Source organism: Pocillopora damicornis, chromosome 2 (assembly GCF_964200805.1).
Source record: "Pocillopora damicornis chromosome 2, jaPocDami1.2, whole genome shotgun sequence".
NCBI classification, from domain to species: Eukaryota; Metazoa; Cnidaria; class Anthozoa; order Scleractinia; family Pocilloporidae; genus Pocillopora; species Pocillopora damicornis.
In genome coordinates, this window is record NC_142671.1 from 16,031,853 (window position 1) to 16,052,508 (window position 20,656).

The 20,656-nt window shown below is 38.6% G+C and overlaps 2 protein-coding genes and 1 long non-coding RNA gene across 7 annotated transcripts; all 3 read left to right on the top strand.

Annotated features, from left to right (window-relative positions):
• The first annotated feature begins 1,098 nt into the window (after positions 1-1,098).
• Positions 1,099-9,585, top strand: LOC149050070 (patched domain-containing protein 3-like). 4 transcript variants are annotated; one of them, XM_089196810.1, is made up of 4 exons: positions 1,099-1,944; positions 4,978-6,201; positions 6,581-7,725; positions 8,196-9,585. In XM_089196810.1, the coding sequence occupies exons 1-4, from the start codon at positions 1,892-1,894 to the stop codon at positions 8,678-8,680; spliced, it is 2,907 nt and encodes a 968-aa protein (XP_089052936.1). In that variant the 5' UTR covers positions 1,099-1,891; the 3' UTR covers positions 8,681-9,585. The 4 variants fall into 4 exon arrangements, with proteins under 4 accessions (XP_089052936.1, XP_089052938.1, XP_089052935.1 ...); XM_089196812.1 differs by lacking the exon at positions 1,099-1,944 and adding an exon at positions 2,506-3,533; XM_089196809.1 differs by lacking the exon at positions 1,099-1,944 and adding an exon at positions 3,594-4,239.
• Positions 9,586-11,186: 1,601 nt separating this feature from the next.
• Positions 11,187-15,306, top strand: LOC149050071 (uncharacterized). Of its 2 annotated transcripts, XR_016183770.1 has the most exons (3): positions 11,187-11,726; positions 12,785-12,844; positions 13,320-15,306. It is a non-coding gene; the product is annotated as an uncharacterized LOC149050071 (long non-coding RNA). The 2 variants fall into 2 exon arrangements; XR_016183769.1 differs by lacking the exon at positions 12,785-12,844.
• A 1,494-nt stretch (positions 15,307-16,800) lies between these two features.
• Positions 16,801-17,953, top strand: LOC149050072 (uncharacterized). Its single transcript, XM_089196813.1, has one exon. The coding sequence runs from the start codon at positions 16,940-16,942 to the stop codon at positions 17,951-17,953; it is 1,014 nt and encodes a 337-aa protein (XP_089052939.1). The 5' UTR covers positions 16,801-16,939.
• The last annotated feature ends 2,703 nt before the right edge of the window (positions 17,954-20,656 follow it).

The following is a 20,656-nucleotide window of genomic DNA, read 5'->3' on the forward strand; positions in this document are numbered from 1 at the left end:
AGGAAGGCGGATGAGCTGTGATATCCCATCCGGGCCGCTCCATGAAAAATAAGCGGCTATTTTGCTGCTGAATTTCCCAATGTAGGTTTAATTTCACTTTTGGTAAAATGTCAGTATGTAGTTTATGTTCTGGAACGTCCTATTAGGTCTAATATGGATCAACTCATTTGCTGTAAGCACACATTTCCCCCTCATTTGCTCAAGAAAGGTAAGTGAGAAGTACGTGCCTCTCTTCAGTATTTCTTGACAAGTCCGCTCTATTGTTTGTTATTATTTCCAAACACAATGCGATAGCTGTAAGGAAATTTACTGTGCGAAATATTTTAATCCCGAATGATACTCTTCGTTAACTTGCAAAACAACTTAATTTGAAAGGGAAGTTGAAGGGAATCGAATCAAATCACATTTTTGTGCTGGAGGCGGGTAATCACAAACGTCGTATGCTTTTCATGTTTGCTTCAGGGGAAAAATTGACTGTTCACAGCGTATGGTAACGACCATATTTTATTTCTTGGATATGTACTCCCTAAACACCATTCATTGTCTAGTCTGTGGACTATGCAAGAAAGGTTTGTTATCCACGGTCAAGTTAATCAACCGATGAATCGATCTCTTAATAAAGTGAAAATTTGGTTTGTGCCTCTTGCTTGATTTTTGCTGCACGAATAAACGGTTCATCCTCGTGATATATTGCCCGCAAGCAATTCAATCGGCGAGCTTGATCCCTAAGAAAGAAGCAGCATGGTCATCGCTTTCTCTTTCTGTAATGTGTTAACGGGCTCATAAAAGCCAGGGATAACACTGCGAATTCAATTTATTCATTTGCGTTCTTAATGATCCATGAATACTGAGACTCTTCTGACTTTCAAAAGAAGCTAACAATATGCATAGAGTAACAAACTTGTCTTTAAAGAAAATCGGTAAAGTCCACGAAATCTCTAACTCTGGTTCACGCCGCCCAAAGCGCGGCGAACGTGATTTTCTCTGAGAATGATATGCAAGTTATGATACTTTAAATTCGGGATTAAGGGCAAAAAATCATTCACACGTCTCAGGAAATAGGTTAATTTTGGGTGTCTGAGTCACACGAATTATTTGGTTGAACAATTCGAGCGCCGGGAAACATTTCACAGCTGCGCTTAACTTGGCTCCCGCGTTACGAAAGGAAAAGACTTGCAACTCATTAAAGTCTACTAAAAAGAGTGAAAAGATGGAAAGAAGCGTTCACACCAAACAATGACACATAATTTCCAATGATTTCTAAAGGAAATGTCACGTACTACTCGACTTCGATGCAGAACTTCCGTTCTTTCCTTGTAAACAAAATGCATCTATCACTTTCTAAATTTATTTTTATTTTGTAAAAACGTGGTGCGAAAGCAGATAAAGGTTTCTTTCCTTTAAATCACGTTTGGTGCTTCTTGTGTTTGAATGGAGCGCAGATAAACGCTTAAAAAGAACGTGGAAAAAACTTAAATCACTAGATACACAACTACTCACTTGCTAAACTTAACCTAACCTAGATAACGTGGACAACTTTACAGATATATTTATACTAGACTGCTAACTACATAAAATTACGTAATTTCCAATCACCACAGTGCTGTGAAAAGGTTAGTTGAAAAGCCGCATGACAAAAGTAAAAAAATAATGACCTTCCGTATATTTTAAGGTGGAGATTCCACTCGGAATCACCATGTCCATGTCATGGGGAGCGGATAATGGACTTTAAAACTTCCGGTGTGAGCTAAAAATAATTACTTTGTCGAGCGCTGAAGCGCAACATTGTCATTTGGCACGTGCACCGAAAGCATACAAACCAGAGGAGTCGGACTCATCAGTTAGTTTTTAGCAAGATTAGCACTAGTGTTGAAGTCACTTTCGCTCCATCATGGGCAAATTCAAATCAGAACTCGAACAAGTTAAGAAATCAGACCAATCAAGGTGGGTAGAGTTTTTTAACTTTAGTTTGATTAATATTATCGATGATTATGTTGTTGGTAAATGATAAAGTTTCCTACAGAGCACCCGTTTTTCTCCATGGAATATTGGATTTTCGAAGGTAGTGAATGTTTGTGCGAGGATTACTTTATTTCTTGCCGTTATTGCCCTGCACAAGGTGACATAAAAATAGCCACCACGCGATGTTTGAAGTCTCTGAGGCAGAAACTCAAAGAAAACAAATAACAAGTCGGCAGTATACGTTTTCCTTGCGGCGAATAATCGTTAAATAAAAAGGAATTCCTCCCACGAATTATTGCCAATGTGGAAATGTCCTCTACAGCATATTTCCCTTAACTTCGAAATATTGCTCGGCAATTGCCTACCATACTCATTTCGGTTTGCTCGTTTGGTTCTTGCATGTAAAGAAACCGAACACATATGTCGGAAAAGCGATTACTACTTTCCGTGTCCTTCCTTCTGATTGGATTGTTCCTATCCATCATCCAATCAGAGACTAGCCGATAGCGTGACAGTTGCAAGCAACTAGCATCAACGAAGATATGTCATCGTGAGGGAGAAAATACATTTTTGTACGTGTGAAATATTAGAAAACGTGTAAGTTCGCCGTTTTCGATTGAACAGGAAAATAACAACAAAGCATCAGAAAAAAAGGCCTTTATTTCTTGTACAAATCGTTTGTCTAAGAATATTCGGATAACTGCAACCTACGTCCATCAGCTGCATCTTACATACCTTAATCATGATCGTGATCATGATTTGGATCGCTTCAAGTTCCCACAATCAAAAACGGATTAAAACAATTATGCTTGCAAACTTAAAAATATAATACAGTTTCAAAGCCGACGTTTCGAGCGTTAGCCCTTCGTCAGAGCGAATGATTCGCTCTCACGAAGGGCTAACGCTCGAAACGTCGGCTTTGAAACTCTTTACGGTGGCCAATTTACATTATCAACTCAGTCCATAAAACCAAAATTACCTCGTTACTCTCATCGACGCAGCACTACAGTTTCTTTAGAAACTTACCCCTGCCCTCCTTAAATTCTAATACTCGAGGTAAACGTGACTCGAACGATGGCGCAACGTGACGTTCTTCTCTTCAGGTGTCAGTGATAATAAATTCAGGATGGAATGAAAGTTTCGAGAACGAATAGTTCTGCTGTTATTTGATTAAAACAAAAACTACCAAGCGGTGAGTTTGTTTACGTTGCGATTCAGAAACGTGTTAGCTTCACTCGTGAATATAAGGAAGTGGACACCTTCGATGTTAAATCCTGGTTCATCTGTCACTTTTATCTGCTTGTTTATTTTGACAAAGGAAATAGGACGTGCGCGTACGTGATGTTTCAAACTACACAACTTTCTGTTTTGCTGTCACTAATTAAAAAATGTTCCAGAGAAAGCTTTTATTCGAGAAGGAAGAGGGAATATCTCGATGAACGCGATGTGCAGCAACAAAATATTCGGAGTTACAGAAAAACCGAAAAAAGGATGACACAAAGCAAAGAAAATAATTTAAGCAAAGGATTCGATGAGAGGGCGAACGTTGAAGAAGACTTCGATGAATTTAGGTATTTGTTTCGAGCGTTAGCCCTTCGTCAGAGCGAATGATTCGCTCTCACGAAGGGCTAACGCTCGAAACGTCGGCTTTGAAACTCTTTACGGTGGCCAATTTACATCATCAACTCAGTCCATAAAACCAAAATTACCTCGTTACTCTCATCGACGCAGCACTACAGTTTCTTTAGAAACTTACCCCGCCCCCCTTAAATTCTAATACTCGAGGTAAACGTGACTCGAACGATTGTGCGACGTGGCCTTCTTCCCTTTAGGTGTCAGTGATAATAAATTCAGGATGGAATGAAAGTTTCGAGAACGAATAGTTCTGCTATTATTTGATTAAAACAAAAACTACCAAGCGGTGAGTTTGTTTACGTTACGCGATTCAGAAACGTGTTAGCTTCGCTCGTGAATATAAGGAAGTTGACACCTTCGATGTTAAATCCTGGTTCATCTGTCACTTTTATCTGCTTGTTTGTTTTGACAAAGGAAATAGGACGGGACAACTACCTGTTTTGCTTTTACTAATTAAAAATGTTCCAGAGAAAGCTTTTATTCGAGAAGGAAGTGGGAATATCTCGATGAACGCGATGTGCAGCAACAAAATATTCGGAGTTACAGAAGAACCGAAAAAAAGATGACACAAAGCGAAGAAAATAATGTAAGCAAAGGATTCGATGAGAGGGCGAACGTTGAAGAAGACTTCGATGATTTTAGGTATTTGTTCGGTAAAATTCTGGTAGTCAGAGGATTCAGAGTTCGATAGGGAACTGATCGAATAGTAATTCTTAATTTCGCTCGGAAACAATTCTCGTCTTTTCGGTCAAGGTTTACGTAATGATGAAGTATGATAGTTATAACAACACCAAGACAGCACCACAGTTTCTTTAGATACTTATCCCATCTAAGGTTTTGCCTCTCATTTTGGGTCGTATGGTGAACTCGAGGCACTTCTGCGACTAAAACTTTGAGTTAAAGCATCAAATAGTACATCGATTGATAAATTGCTGTCAACCGCTGATCAGACCCAAAGGGTGGCTGGCTCATGGCTATGCCATAAACAAGATTTACATGTGTCGCAAAAACTATGTAGCGAGCTGTGTGCATTATATGCTATTTGTGTTTCCATTTCTTTCTGTGGCAAGTTCAAGGTATTCCTTGGATTTATTCCTTTTCTTTGTCATCCTTTGTCATCTGTAATACAGTGGTATTGTTTAATGCCAGAAAAATAAATTTTAAAAATAGCAAAAAAAACGATGAAAGAGCCGTTGGCTAGATCATGTCTTGCCATGTTTGATGCGCCCTGCACAATCAGCCCTGCTGAAATCTTCAGGTCGAAGGGGAAGAGCGTTTGAGGAAATGTTTCAAATATTTTGGGACTAGTAGACAACTCTCCTCCACTAAATGCTTCAAAAACCCATATCAAAATTCGCTTTTCGATGTGTTTTTTTCTAGACCCTGCTATCCACGCCGGTTTCTTCCATGTCATCTGTGGTCCTCACTCTGCAAATGGTACTTGCGTTTTTTGGAACGCTTCTTTGGCTGGTATGGCACAGGGATTGCCAAACATCCGCTGATAACAATCCAGTTGTGTCTCATACTTATCAGCGTCTGTTCTGTGGGCTTTGTTTGGTTCAATTCAGAAAACAGAACCGTAAAATTGTTCATCCCTCAAAACAGCAAGGCAATAGATGACTTGGAGACTGCCGAGAAATACTTCCGAGTCGACTTTCGAGAGGAAATCATCCTACTGGTGGCCTCTCCCAGTAATCCTAATCCTCTTTCCCCGATGTGTTTGAAACAGGCCCTCAGAGCTCACGATGCAGTCATGGAGCTGAAATCGTTTTCAGAACTCTGTGTCACGTTGTCGGGAAACAAATCCAGGTCAACAAACGGATGTGCGATGATTAATCCACTAGAATTTTTGCAGTTCAATGAAAGCAACTTGAACGGAAAGGACTTACATGATGTCCAACGGGAACTGAGCAAATCCTACAACGACACAAGTTTACTCATGCGTAATGGACGCCCATTCTGGTTGAATTTCAACCGAATGTTTGGCAAGGCCACTCGAAAACATGGAAGCATAACCGACGCCAAAGCTTTGCAAATGATTTATCTCCTTCGTGATCCGAGGGACGATGATGAGAGTGACAAGATTCTCAAGTGGGAGAAGGCCTTCATTGACAAACTAGGCTCGCTAGTGGACAAACTTTCGTGCTTCGATGTCCATTATTCAAGTGAAAGGAGCCTGGATGATGCTATAAGTGCAAGTACCGGGTCTGATGTTAAACTGGTGTCAATCACATTCACCTGCATGATCTCTTTTGCTTGCTTCATGCTGGGCAAGTACCTTAATCCGTTGACTGGTCATGCTTTACTTGCTAATGGAGGGGTCTTCGCAGTTGCCCTTGGGATTTTGTCTGGGCTCGGCCTTGGTATGTGGCTCCGTGTACCTTTTGTTAGTTTGGTGGGGGTGCTACCTTTCTTGGTTCTTGGAATCGGCATCGATGACATGTTCATCATGGTCGACGAGCTTGATCGGCAGCCACGTGACCTGTCGACGACCGGAAAGATCAAAGCGGTTATGAAGCATTCTGGTGCAACAGTTACTATGACAACTATGACTGATTTGGTTGCGTTTGCGGTCAGCACGTCTACCTCATTTCCCGCCATCAGGTAAGATACTTCAATTGATAGCCAGTGCTTCTCCACCTTGGGAAGATGAAGACAATAACATCAGGTTTTAAGCAATGGTGTAATTGTTTAAAGGATCCGGATTTATCAAGTGACCTCTATTAATTTCTTTTAAAACCTCAACTGCAAACTATTGAAGTGAGATGTTGAGCTGTGACAGGAGCCAGTGAATTGATTATCTGATAAAAATGGTTACAGTTTCTTGGGATATCCTTTTTTCCCTTGTATGACTGAGCTGTAAGCATAAATGGTGGCGTGAAATATCACTTAATTGGCTTCCAAGTTCAAAAATTTCGTCAAATGTTTTAGAGTATTTCAGTGAAATCGTCTATATTAAAACTTAGTTACTTTCTTTTCTCAGGTATTTCTGTGTTTATGCTGCCTTGACAGTGACGTTCTCCTTCCTGATGGTTGTCACATTCTTTGTGGCCCTAATGACATACGACGTAAGGCGAATTAAATCTGGCCGCCGAGATTTCCTCCCATTCTGCCTGGCACCACGGCCAAAAGAGGGTAAACCAGCATGGGATGAGCCTCTCCCCCAAACTTCAAATAAAGTTATGAAATACTGGGGCACATTATTGACCCTTCCAGTTACAAAAGTTCTGGTTATACTCTTCTCTCTGTCACTGCTTGGTGCTGGGATATACGGAGTCACTCAGGTGGATGAGTCATTTGATAGACGTCTATTGGCCAGAGATGATTCCTACTTGAGGCAGTTTCTGACAGCTCAAGAAAAGTACTTTGAGTTGTCCATTGGAGTGAGTATCGTGCAGACTGGTGAGGTTGATTACCAATTGAGGTCCACGCAGAGCGACATTAAAGAATTAACGAAGATATTCAAGGAAAATGAATATTACAAGAACCAATCACTATCCTGGATGGATGCATTTGCCCAGTATGCTAAGAAGTCGAAGAGAAACATTACTGGCCCAGGTTTTCTACGAGAATTGAAAACATTCCTTCGTATTCCCGAGTTCTCGTATTTCACACAGGACGTGAAGTTATCCGAGGATGAGACCAAAATAGAAGCTTCTCGCGTAATAGGCTATATGAAGGATTCGGGTAGCTCCACTTTCCAGAAAAACGCTATGCTCACACTCCGTGAAGACATATCAAAGAAGTCCCAACTGAATGCCTTTCCAATCACTCGATCCTTTATATTCTTTGAACAATACGCAATTACGTCACGCGAGACCCTGAGAAACCTGATAATCGCAGGCTTAACGGTGGTAATTGTCACAAGCCCCTTTTTGATGGATTTTACTGTGACGTTCGTGGTGGTGCTTAACTTCGCAGCGCTGGTTTGCGAGTTATTTGGTTTGATGGTAATCTGGGATGTGTCTCTGAACTCCGTTTCCATGATTAACCTAGTAATGGCCATCGGATTTGCAGTTGACTACAGTGCCCACATTGCCCATGCTTACATTACGTCAAGCAAAGTCACAGCCGATGAGCGAGTTGTGGATGCTCTGAGCACGTTGGGTGCAAGTGTTTTCATGGGAGGTACGTCAGAAGCTAAATTAATTGTTGTAAAACATGGCCGAGAAAAGTAAGCATTTACAAACATATTGACATTCTTGTGTTTCTAGAGTGTATAACAAGTTTAAAAGTCTGTGGCCCTGTTTCAGTCGGAGGTATCAGAAGAAAATTTGGATCTATTGAGTTGATAATGAAAATTGGCCACCAAAAATAAATTATGGAGCTGATGTTTGGAGCCAATCTTTTTCAACGAAAGGCTAACGCTCAAAACATCAGCTCTGTAACCTCTTTAGAGTGTCTAATGGTCTCTATCAACTCAGTTGATAAAATCAAAATTTCTCGGATGTACCGCGGTTGATTAAAAAATTCAAAAAAAATTTAAGGAACCACTTTAAGTGAGATTAATTTCTGCTTTTAGTAACTTCCATCACTTAAGGTTTTAGTGTTATGTACGTCGCAGCATCTGCTGATCTTTTCTTCTTGATATGTTTTAGGAGTCAGTACGTTCCTTGGTATGGTTGTACTTGCATTTGCTGCATCCGAGATATTCCGAATTTTCTTCAGAATGTTCTTTGGCATCGTCATGCTCGGGCTTCTTCATGGCTTGTGCATTATGCCTGTTTATCTGTCTTTGCTGTGCTGGAGACCCGCTCTTATAAGACGTCCCTCAGTAATGGACACAAGTGAAAAACTTGGAAGCACAGACACGACAGATAATATTACCAACACCAATGGTGTCTTGGAAGCGGTGAAATCTTCCGGGGATACATCATTTCAGCCGCCAGAAAACTCAAACTCAAAAAAAGAAGCCGACATCTCACTCAATGAAAAACCAGCCAACCAGCAGATACACACAAATGAAGCTGAGAGCGGAATTCAAAACATGGGGATTGATGAGGATGACGACGACGCTGAGACGGTGGAGGTAGAAGGCGACGTTAAAAATGCAGCTAGACTGGAATTTGAAGTAGCGCTTTAACTAAACACCCAGATTGCAAATTTAATCAGCTCAAAAAGAAAATAATAGCACCTTTTCAGAGATTAATAGTTTCATTTTCATTTTATTTTTTCATTTTGTCTTGCATTAGAAAGTCTTTAAAATTGAAAAAACCATTCTGGGTCAGCCTAACTGACATCAAGAAAATCAAGCCTGTTGAGAACTTACGACCGTCCAAATATTGAAAATTCGATGTTTAATCTTGCTTCCGAACAAGAAAGATACAGAGTGAGAGAAGGCTACACACTCAGAACTTTTTCTATCCAAAGAATAGTGCACTTGTGGATTTGGTCTCCATATTTTACATATATGCATATTTCGGTTATGACTGTAGGTGTGTCTTGTAAACAGAATAAAGACCTAATTAATCGCTTGAAATAACATAATAAACTTTTAGATGAGTGTCATTAATCAGTTTTGAGTTTAAGTTAAAGCAAAACATTTCTTGTCAATCAAAAACAAGTGGGCTTTTCACAGTAATCCTTGGATGCTTTAATTAAGTTAGCAATATGAGGCTCTTTCTATTTAGACCTAGTAAATTCATTTCTAGTTTCCAAGAGATTAAAAAAAAAACTACATAGATTCACTCACAAAGGAAAGAAACTATGTGCTAAAAAGACTTCAGTACACAGCTGTTTGTATTAAGAATTGTTGCAGTGCAAAGTGAAAAGTGCCAGGCATTAATTAGCCAATTGAAATAACGTTATTCTTTATCAAAAATGCCCCTTTCACCCTAAACATATATTGCCTATAATTAATACTTTCCTTGATAGAGAGTTAAGATTATTTTGTATCAAAAAATGTACATATTTACATGTAATGCTATGAAATAACTTTTAGATACTTATTACAGGTGTGCTGATTAATAAACAACAACGATTAGTCTCTTGCTGGGTTTAAGTAACACTACCATCTAAACCCTTGGCCAAATTCATCCTTAGAAAAGCATGGAAAGAGCACATTTACAAATAAAATTCCTTAGTTTAAGGTTAGCCAAAGCTGACCTTGAGATTGTCCTCAACCGTCTAAATCAATGCAGTGGGTTTTTCTAGGTTAGGAATTGAAACACAGGGAGGCCTACTCTGGGAAATTACATCATTAATTTTTGGGCTACTTTGGGAGACCTAAGAAAAATTGACAGGGATTGTATTCCACTCAAGTGTTAAAACCTAAGTTAGCAACAGTCTCTCCATAAACTTTAAAAATGTCTACAGAATCCCATGCAATAAATAATGGTAATTAAACTGAGTGGGGTGCAATTCGGGCTGACACACTACTTTCTTACATTCATTTTGAAATCACCCAAATACAGTACTTGGTCAGTTCAAATATTTATTTATGCAGTACTGAGCCAGTCTGAAATTAAATTCATCCATTTTTTTTTTTTGGGGGGGGGGGAAAGTAAGAGTTTTGGAAACAAAAATCGCAAAATTTGGCATGGTACTCCTCCATTTTCCTGCAATTTGATTGGTTACTTTAAACAAGCCTTGAAATCTGATTGGTTGTTTTTTGTTTTTAACCTCCTCATTGGCTGGGAAAAAGATGTGATTTAAACAAAAAATTAATGCGATTCATGAATAAATTCCATCAATTAGAGCCAATCAGATAACAGGGACCACCAGTGATTTCAAAATGGGTGTAACAAATGGAATAATCATTTTGGTAACTTTAGTATCCACACAAGTCACCATTGTCTAAAATATCCAGATTTCAAACCATTTTAACTAAAAATGCTTAGACAGAATTACCACAATAGTTACTGTTTCATTACATATATGTATAAATAGTCAAAGCTAGTGAATAACCAAGAAAAAACATGGGTTATATGTCTAGTGCAATAATATCAAAACATAAACCAATATTAAACAAACCTATAAAAAAGAGGCACATGGCGAGATAAATTTTAAATTTAAGAAAAGAGCCATGATTTACATAAAACTCACCTACTGACAATAAATTTTCCACATAATTATCGACTAAACTCACTTAAGATTATTTACACGTATTAATTATTTCATAAAGCTTCACTAATTATGAAAATACTCAACTTGTCTCCCATTTTTTGGCACTTATACTGTCAATTTTGGCATGGAAGTTTAGCAAATCGCATGCCTTTTCAACTGGTCCTTTTTAGGGACCCAACCAATTTGATGTTCTCCTGCCTCAGTAAGACAAAACACCTCAATAACATATAGAAAACCATATGCTAAGGTCCTTCGTAAGAAACCTTCCTTTCCAGTCTCAACAACTACTTTTCCTGGCTGCAGAAAAATATTGACGTCCCATAATAGAGAATCAAATCTTTTTAGAAGATCTTTTTACTATATTACCGTTTGTCGGATCACCAGGACCTTCCAAGCATTCACTTGTTTCCACTCCGCAGCGTTTAACCAAATAAAAATGAAATAAATTTTACTTTTGAGCTGATATGGCAGTATACAAGGTTTAAAAGCATTCGTTGTTACCTAATTGATGAGTCACAGAGAAAAACTACAAACTGATTACAGGTTCATTTGTCTCCGCCATGTTGATTCTCCCAGTAACTTTTGTGCTAACTTGTTTCCATGTTTATCGTCTTTGATAACTCGAAGAAACACAAGAAGGCCAAACGAATTGAGGAAAATAATCGTACAATCACACACGAAACTGAATTCAATTAAGCATTACTCGAATAGACAAACCTCGTGGTTTATGTACACACGAAATATCCTTCTACATCATTTAGCCAACACGAAATATTCTAATCCATTATTGGCCTGGCAGCCATGTTTGTAACAAAAAGGTCCTCTCGGCAAAGATCATTGAAGGGGCTCATACATGTATGTGCATCATCAAACTGACGAAGATAAAATGTACGAAAAGACTATCAAAATCTTAAGATAGATTAAGATTTATGCTTTTCGTGGGTTCATCGAGATACAAATTTCAAACTTTTACATTTTGTCGAATACGATGGTGGAAGAAGCTAGTGCAGATTTGTAGGTTTATGCTGGAAAAATGGCCCACTTTTGTCACTCTTTTACTCTGGGTAAGTAAAGTGTCTAAACTTATGCTTCAGTTCAGCTCAATTGACTTCGTACTATGTTATTTTTACTGCTCAATGTAAGAGTGAGTAGCAAGAATTGTGCCTTTCTCCAGAATACCTTGCTATTTTGTTTTATGTTGATGATCGGAACTGTAGGTTTGATTTGATTCAGTAACATCTCAAAATAAGAATAAATAAATTATTGCAACCACAGTCATTTGTTGTTTTTTTTTCCTGAGATCAATCATATTTTTAATATTTATTATTTCCTGATGATGATACACAGCGGCAATCTTTTGATCAACTTTCTCAAAATGAAATACAAATTAGAAATTTGGTTTAAACAAATGGCTGTCTGATTAAGAAAAAGGAAGAGAGTACATTGTCATAATTAGTTCATATATCAGTATTGTCTACAAGTAGGAGTTACTCATGCTATCATAGGGGCTAGGCAGGTGCATGACTCTTCAAACAGGAGGTTGACATGTATAATAAGGAAGCCATTACCAACCTCATATTGACTTGCAGTCCATTGCAGGGTTATTCCCCACCAACCACTACCCATATTTACATCTGGAAGAGATGAGACACTTTGAGAGTAAATATCGTCCCCAAGAACACAATGCAATGATCCCCACCAGGGACCAAAACAGGACTGCTTAATCCAGAGTCCAGTGCACCAACCATTTGGCCACCATGCCTCCTCCTCTGATCCTTATGATGGGAGTGAAGTGAATGGGATCAATTTAATAGGGTGGAGCCTTATAACATTGTGTAACCAATAGTCACTTTAGGCAACTCTCGATGACTTAAGGCAATTTAATGCGACTTAAGGTTCCAGAGTAGTCCTACAGGGTTTGTATGGAAGGGAAAGTGTGAAGCCCCTTTCCATTCTTGCCTTCTACCAAGGATGTTGATAATATTGTTACTTTCTGCCGGCCCCCTTGTGTAGAGAGTCTTGAATTTCTTACTTTCTCATGATAGACTACTTTAACGTAGGTTTTCACAGTAAATTTTCAGTTAATTAGATGTAAAAAAATTCCTTTGCCATGTTCACTTAGAAACCTTTTTCCATGATGAAGAGGATAATTCTAAGGTCTTGAAGAAAGATACTTTATTTGGTATTGTATTCTCTCATGTTTGAAGAAAATAAATTTCCTGGAAGATGGAGTTGTGGCAACATGTTAACAAGAAAGACAACAGCAGATTTCATGGATCTTAAAAAAAGGATTCATTTACAAAGACTTTCACCGGTTCACCATGATAAAATTCAAACATTGAAGTCATTTGATAAGGCTTGGGTAATGGGTGATTGTTAAAACTCAGGTTATACATTGAATGCACAGGTTTGTCTTCCATTTTTCCACTAATGCTGTGACAAGCTGGAAAATCTTTGAAATATGTTTCAACCCAACCATTTTCATTAACTTCTAAACAACATTATGAAATAATTATGCAGGAAAATGGAAAATATTTGGCATATACTTCATGTCTGAAATGCCAAGTTCAGTATTAGCTATCAGGATGCAGGAGGGTGTATGTGGGAATAAGCTTGGTTCTTTGTGTCATTAATTTGCTTTTCCTCCTTTTTATCAGGTTGATCTGTCAGGACAAGGGCTGAGGATTTTAGCAGGCCAGCAGATTTAGGGAAATGTTTATGAGGAAAGTGATTCTTATTTTAAGCCTGGAAACTATTGTTGTGAAAAGCTCATACTTGTGCTTGGTAACTCATTCCTATTCCGATAAGCTAGATTTAGGAAGGACACTATTTCATGACATAAATTTGATGTATATGCTATGCACAAGACTTCTATTTGACTATACTTTTATAGCCAATACCAATCCCTAACTGTCAATAGGGTCAGGGAAAAAAATGAATGTACCATAATTCTATGATCTTGATTTCATGTAATTAAGAAAAAAATTAGAAAGGCCTGTTGATAACTGATACAAGGAAAAAAAAAAGCAAAGGCCAGATAAAGGTTGGATAAAGAAGATTCTTAGAAAAAGAAATGTGTGCAAATGTAAAAGCTAAGAAAAACCTTTTAAAGCACCTGCCTGTAAGTGTGCACCATTCAGTAAAGTCATTCCAAGAAGTCACAATCCAGGTTTTAAAGTTAAAAACACATACGCCCAGATAAAAGGGCAGCCCAGTTTATGGCGGGATCCCTTCAATCCCATCTGGAATCTCAGATGTGAATGACGGGATCCCACCAGCACAAGTGGGATCCCACCCAGAAATAAAGGTGGGATTTACAGGATCCAGCCTTAAAATTAAGGCAGGATCCCACCTGGGACATTCCAAATTCCCAATTGGGATCTCAGGTGGGATTGCTGGAATTCCACTGGGGATCCCACCTGGGACAGTCCAGGGATCCCAGCTCCTGTTTTGACAATGGGTACGCATGCAGATTTCCTATAAATATGTAATGTAAGCCTGTCATTACTACAAAACTTTGATGCACATCTCAAAAGGAGAACACATAGACTTCAAGGCTCTATTGAGTCAGTGTAGGTTAGTCAGGTAAAGTTGAGTCAACCCTTCTTGAAAATGATGCAATCAAGACGATTTTACAACTTATTTATAAATGTTAACCTAGCTGGAGAATTGGTAGAGAACCACAGCCTTAGGTCTGCCATTAAATTTTGCTTATGCATAAAGAAACTTAATCCACTGTAAGAGGGTAGGCTTTCCTTTCTTCATTTAATAAGTACAGTGACTATGTTCATTGTGTAGATATCAAGAGGAGGATAAAAAGAAGGATATTGTTTGCATACCTCTTATATTTTAAAGTTTAACCTATAATGCCAAGGCACTGATATTCTTGCCTTGTGCATTATGTGGATGCCAATTATACAAAAAAAAAAAAAAATTCCTCTTTATCTGTGTGCCTCAAACGTAACAGGGGAACATGAATTTCAATTATAGGAAGGCATCCTTTAATTTCAGTCCTAGATACAATCAAAGGAAGATCCTTGCTGTTAAAACTCACATAATATTATAAATTATCATGTGACCAATTTCTTATATCAATGGTTAGTTCGGGTATGAGCAAAATTGTAAGAACAACCATGCTCTACTGAAAGCTTGCTTAGCCTGATTATTTAATGTCATCCAAAAAAAATTATATGCTACAATGTGGTCACTACTGCAAAATTATATAATCACACAATTCTCAACAGACTTGCCTTCTACAACTCTTGAGGGCTTGAGGTACAAAGGAATAAATATGGTAAACAGTTACAAATTATATAAAGTTGATAGTTTGAAAGCTGAAAAATGTAGATCACAATTCATCACCCTCTGCATCCTAACAAAAATGAGTTAACTACTGCCATAACTTCTTCCATACATTAATATTCACAGGAAATTATTAATTTTTGTCTCTAGGTGGAACTGTACTTACATTAGTTCTGCCAACCACAAACACATTTTTTCAGCCATCTCATAGTTTATGACTGCACAGGTCAATGGAAGGTACATTCCCACCTTTATAGGGACTGACATTACAACTACGTCAGTAAGCTGTAATCATCAAAATAACAAGCTAAGGTCTATTAAAACCAAGTGCTTTCAAATGACAAGGACGCATCCAAACCAGTCGCTAGACACTTTAATCTTCCTTATCATTCTAAACAGCATATGGCAGTTTGCGGCCTTTCCTTACATCTAGGCAGTTCGGAAAGCCGCAAAACACTAGAACAAAAATTTATATTCCAAATCGGCACCCTTAATCCCCACGGAATCAACGAGCGCTTTTCATTCAACTAATTTATTCCTGTTTTCTCGTCACCACATTCCCACCAATGGCGTAGCTCCACTTTCTACATATAAATCCACACGCAACCCACAATTCCTCTAATCGCTCTGACGAAGGGCTAACGCTCGAAACGTCAGCTTTTTTACCCTTTACGGTGGCTAATTTACGTTTTCAACCCAGTTGTTAACACTAAATGACCCTAAGAGTGACTAGCATGTTATTTCTCCTTACAAAATCAACCCCTGAATCACACATTAAGTGAACAAAATTAAAGGAAATGGTCACCAACTAAAGAAGCTGAAGACTGTTAAATAACTTATCCTTGCCAGCACCTTACAAAGCGTATAGAGATTGTATGGTTATCCGGATGGAGAATCAAGAAATGAACAAAAGCAAATGAAGAAGATAACTCAATAACACTCAAACTGCCTTTTAATCCAAGATCCAGCAAACATTACAGACACTTCATATCTAAACACATAAATACATACACAATTCATTTGTGTACACACAAACATCGTGACAGAGATCAAATTGGAGAAAAAGCATGTGAATGTTGGGTTGTAAAGGCTTAATTGTGCTCCAGAAATAGTAAATGATGTTGAATAGATCGAAAGAAAGAAAGTTCTTGAAATATTCTATTTTAAATAAAAAGTCATTAAATGTTAGTAATGATGGAAATAATCTGTGAAGCTAAAGTTACAATTACTTTTCCGTGTAAACATACCATGATGAAATGTCAAATGTGAATGAATTTAATCTCACTCATTTTGAACGTATAATCCGAAATTGATCAGCAGGGATTTGCTAAAGCAAAGGCATAGAAAAAACCAGGAAAGATTTATTACTCGACGTTTCGGGGTCATCGTGACTCCATTATCAAGAGACTAGTTTAAAAACATGCAATTAAGGAAAGGTACAAGAATAGCATAAATTAGAATGAACGGCTTAAACAAACACCTTGGCGCGGATGGAATCCGTTTGCACGTTCAATGTTGGCTTACGCATGCGAATATACAACATTTCATTAACAAGGCAATCAAATTTGCCGTTACATTTCGCGATGACGTTAAATTGCTCGATCAAGCGTTCAGGCATTTCACTATTGTGTTGGAGGTGGTAGTGTTTGTAGATAGAAGATGATTTCCTTGTGTGCCCTTCTACGCGATCGTGTAAATGACTTTTTTTTGACGCTTTGCTGATGAAGTACGAGGCTTCGAGATCAAGAACGACGAAATTTTAGTTTCCTATGACGTCACCTCATTGTTTACAAATGTACCCTTGGAGGAAACAATACAGATCTTAGCTGAAAAAGCCTTTGCCCAGGATTGGTTCAACGAGACGCACAGCTTGAACATCTCTAAAGCGGACCTAATCGACCTCCTCCGAGCAGCTACGAAAAACCAGCTTTTCCAGTTTGACGGTGCTTTATATGAGCAGACAGATGGAGTCGCTATGGGTTCTCCCCTTGGACCGTTGCTGGCTAACGTCTTCATGTGCTCGATTGAGGAAAACCTCGAACAACACGGTCAACTTCCGCGCTATTACCGGAGGTACGTCGATGACACCCTGACCGTAATGCCTGATAGGGTGACCGCTGGCCAGTTTCTAGACACCCTTAACTCTACCCATCCCTCCCTCCAGTTTACCATGGAATTCGAACGGGAAGGATCCCTTCCCTTTCTAGGAACTGAACTGCTTAACCGTGCACCAAAGATTGAGACCAAGGTCTACACCAAAAGAACCAACACGGGTCTCCTTCTGCATTTCCAGAGTCATGTTGACATTAAGTACAAGCGCAGCCTAGTCAACACCATGGTGGATCGCGCTTATCGATTATCTTCTAACTGGTCTTTCTTCTCCGAGGAATGTGACCGCCTTAGAAGGGTTTTTCATAACTTGAAATACCCAAAGCCACTGGTTGAAACCACAATCAAGCGGTTCGTTGAGAGAAGGATTTCATCTGCAGAGCCCTGTCCATCACCAGACGTACCATCGGAGATTGTGAGATTATTGTTACCCTTCAAGGACCAATCGTCAGCTAATCATGTTAAACAACAACTGAACAGTCTAAGCTCGAAGTTAAGCGTGACTGTCCAACCAGTGTTCGTTAGCCCTAAGCTCGATCAACAGCTTAAGCAACACGAAATTAAGCCCCCTATTGTTAACCAACAATGTATCGTTTATGAATTTAAATGTAACCTGTGTGATGCAGGGTATGTGGGCTATACTCGTGGTCATTTACACGATCGCGTAGAAGGGCACACAAGGAAATCATCTTCTATCTACAAACACTACCACCTCCAACACAATAGTGAAATGCCTGAACGCTTGATCGAGCAATTTAACGTCATCGCGAAATGTAACGGCAAATTTGATTGCCTTGTTAATGAAATGTTGTATATTCGCATGCGTAAGCCAACATTGAACGTGCAAACGGATTCCATCCGCGCCAAGGTGTTTGTTTAAGCCGTCCATTCTAATTTATGCTATTCTTGTACCTTTCCTTATTTGCATGTTTTTAAACTAGTCTCTTGATAATGGAGTCACGATGACCCCGAAACGTCGAGTAATAAATCCGAAATTAGAAATGAATTAACTTGCAGTTGAATAAGAAAATCCTCAATGTGTTTTACCTGCCACTATCATTCTAAATATCAAAAACCAGTCACTACACCTAATTACGTCAAATTGAACCATTAATAGCCACTTTATTGTGATTGTTTGACAATGTGCACTTTCTCTTTTGGCCATCTATTTTTAATATCTATCTTTTACCAGCTTCATCTGAGACGAATGAAGTCCACATTGGTAATTTGATACATTGCAGGCAAATCTTACAACTGATGAAATTTTATTGGATCAAAAATATAAAAAGGCATAAATGTAAAAGGCTGTGGTTTCCCTTTTTTAGTATTGTGATCTTTTTTCTATCAAATGGTAAAGTTTATAGTTTCACTTATTTCATTGCCTTCTATTCATTGGTTTGTTTGTTTTCATAACAGTCGTAACTATTGTTGCCAAGAAATGTGAAGGACAAATAAATAGTGTACAGTTATGAAAGACATCTTGTAATCAGCTTTATATTAGTATGGTATTACTTGAATATATCAGTAAGTACCTAGTGAACAAGTTATTCTATTCTTCCACCTTGGAGGGCGCCTTGTGTGCACAAAACCTGAAGTTTATTGCTTTTAGTAGCTTTTTGGGCTATAAGGATCAACAGCGAACAACAACTTTTATACCAAACATTTTTCGAAAGACAACTCTATTATGGTAAGTATATACAACTAACATGTATGAGTGAAGTATGTCAAGCATTAAGGCAAGATTGTTGATTTGTGACTTATTGCTTGTAAACAGTCTATTTTGAGCATTCTTTGTAGGGCTGATAACAATCCACTGAAAGATTTCATATCAATCGACAGCTTGAAATTTTAGAAAAGTTTACCTACATTAAACTGTTTGCAGTAAGAATAATGAGAGGGTTTAAAGAATTCACATCTTTATCCCAGGGAGCTAAAATCGTATTCCGTTCACGCCAGTCTGTTATCCCTCAGTTTGGAATTTTCAAGAAGCTTTTGGAGTTTTCATTTAAGCCGAATGTTCTGGTTATTCTGCATATCTAAGTTTATACGGTGTTTGGACTCTAACCTCCTTTTTCGTTATTGAATTTCTTACCTGATGCCGAGACCCGGGAATATTAACGCACTGAAGATTCACTCTCTCTGAAAACTGAGTGATGAAGAACTGGAAAAGAAGTGAAAAATCCGTGGAGGACACAAAAGATCGTTACGACGACTCTGAAAAAGGTAAAAGCCCTGCTCGATGAATATGAACCCCCTTAGACGAATCAATCGAAAACTTTTCAGATTGCTCTTACGGAAAAACTCAATGTCCTTGGAGCCCTGGACGATGAAATTCTAGCTTAAAAGACAAAAGAGATCAAGGAAACTGGAAACTTCAGAGAATCTATTTATTAAATGATAGTGGAAATTGACGAAACTCTAAACGCATGCAGTTAAATTGGAAAGGGCCGGAAATATAGACAAGTCAGTTCCTCTCTCTAATTCTAATTCGTTCACCGAAAGTCTGGGAATTGGAAGAGATAACTTGCAGAAGATTAAGCTAAAGAAATTCTATGGAGATCCCATTTCTTCTAATCCATTCTGGGACCAGAAGCGTTCATCTTGAATTTTTACCAGACCTGAGAGCGGAAACATTCATTAGAAGCTTGAAACGTTTCATCTACAGACGAGGTATACCAAAGCTGTTTCAAGGGGTAAGTTTCTAAAGAAACTGTGGTGCTGCGTCGGTGGGAGAGTATAGCAGGTAATTTAGTGTTAACAACTGGGTTGAAAACGTAAATTAGCCACCGTAAAGGGTAAAAAAGCTGACGTTTCGAGCGTTAGCCCTTCGTCAGAGCGATTAGAGGAATTGTGGGTTGCGTGTGGATTTATATGTAGAAGTGGAGCTACGCCATTGGTGGGAATGTGGTGACGAGAAAACAGGAATAAATTAGTTGATTGAAAAGCGCTCGTTGATTCCGTGGGGATTAAGGGTGCCGATTTGGAATATAAATTTTTGTTCTAGTGTTTTACGGCTTTCCGAACTGCCTAGATGTAAGGAAAGGCCGCAAACTGCCATATGCTGTTTAGAATGATAAGGAAGATTAAAGTGTCTAGAGACTGGTTTGGATGCGTCCTTGCCATTTCTTTCCACATTGCGAAGGTGTTCTCGGAATCGTTCACCCAGTCGTCTTCCTGTTTCGCCGATGTATAACTTATTGCAATAAGTGCAAGTTATGCAGTAAATAACATTGGCGGAGACACATGTGAAGTTTTGCATCGTGAGCGAGCGCATTTAAAAGTTCCAGATTGGTCATAGGTTTGAAATGAACTCCTGACTAAAAAGTTGCCTATGTTTTTGTCACGTTTGAATGAAATAAGTGGGGGTTGCGAAAAGATAGTGCCAGTCTCTGAATCGTTTTGGAGTAATTTAAAATTTTTAAGAATGATAGATTTAACTGCGTGGTTGTGAGGGTGAAATGTAAGAGTAACTGGAATGCAGTCAGTGTTCTCCTTCTCGGCCGTTTGTAGTGCTGCCTGTCGATCGATTTGTTGGGCACGGTGGTAGTTCAAGCGGGCTACCACCGTGCCCAACAAATCGATC

Coding starts and splice junctions, on each gene's coding strand:
- LOC149050070 (XM_089196812.1), top strand. CDS start 3,304: ATGTTTCAAACTACACAACTTTCTGTTTTGCTGTCACTAATTAAAAAA. Junction 3,534..4,977: donor GAAGACTTCGATGAATTTAG/GTATTTGTTTCG, acceptor GTTTTTTTCTAG/ACCCTGCTATCCACGCCGGT. Junction 6,202..6,580: donor ACCTCATTTCCCGCCATCAG/GTAAGATACTTC, acceptor TTCTTTTCTCAG/GTATTTCTGTGTTTATGCTG.
- LOC149050072 (XM_089196813.1), top strand. CDS start 16,940: ATGGGTTCTCCCCTTGGACCGTTGCTGGCTAACGTCTTCATGTGCTCG.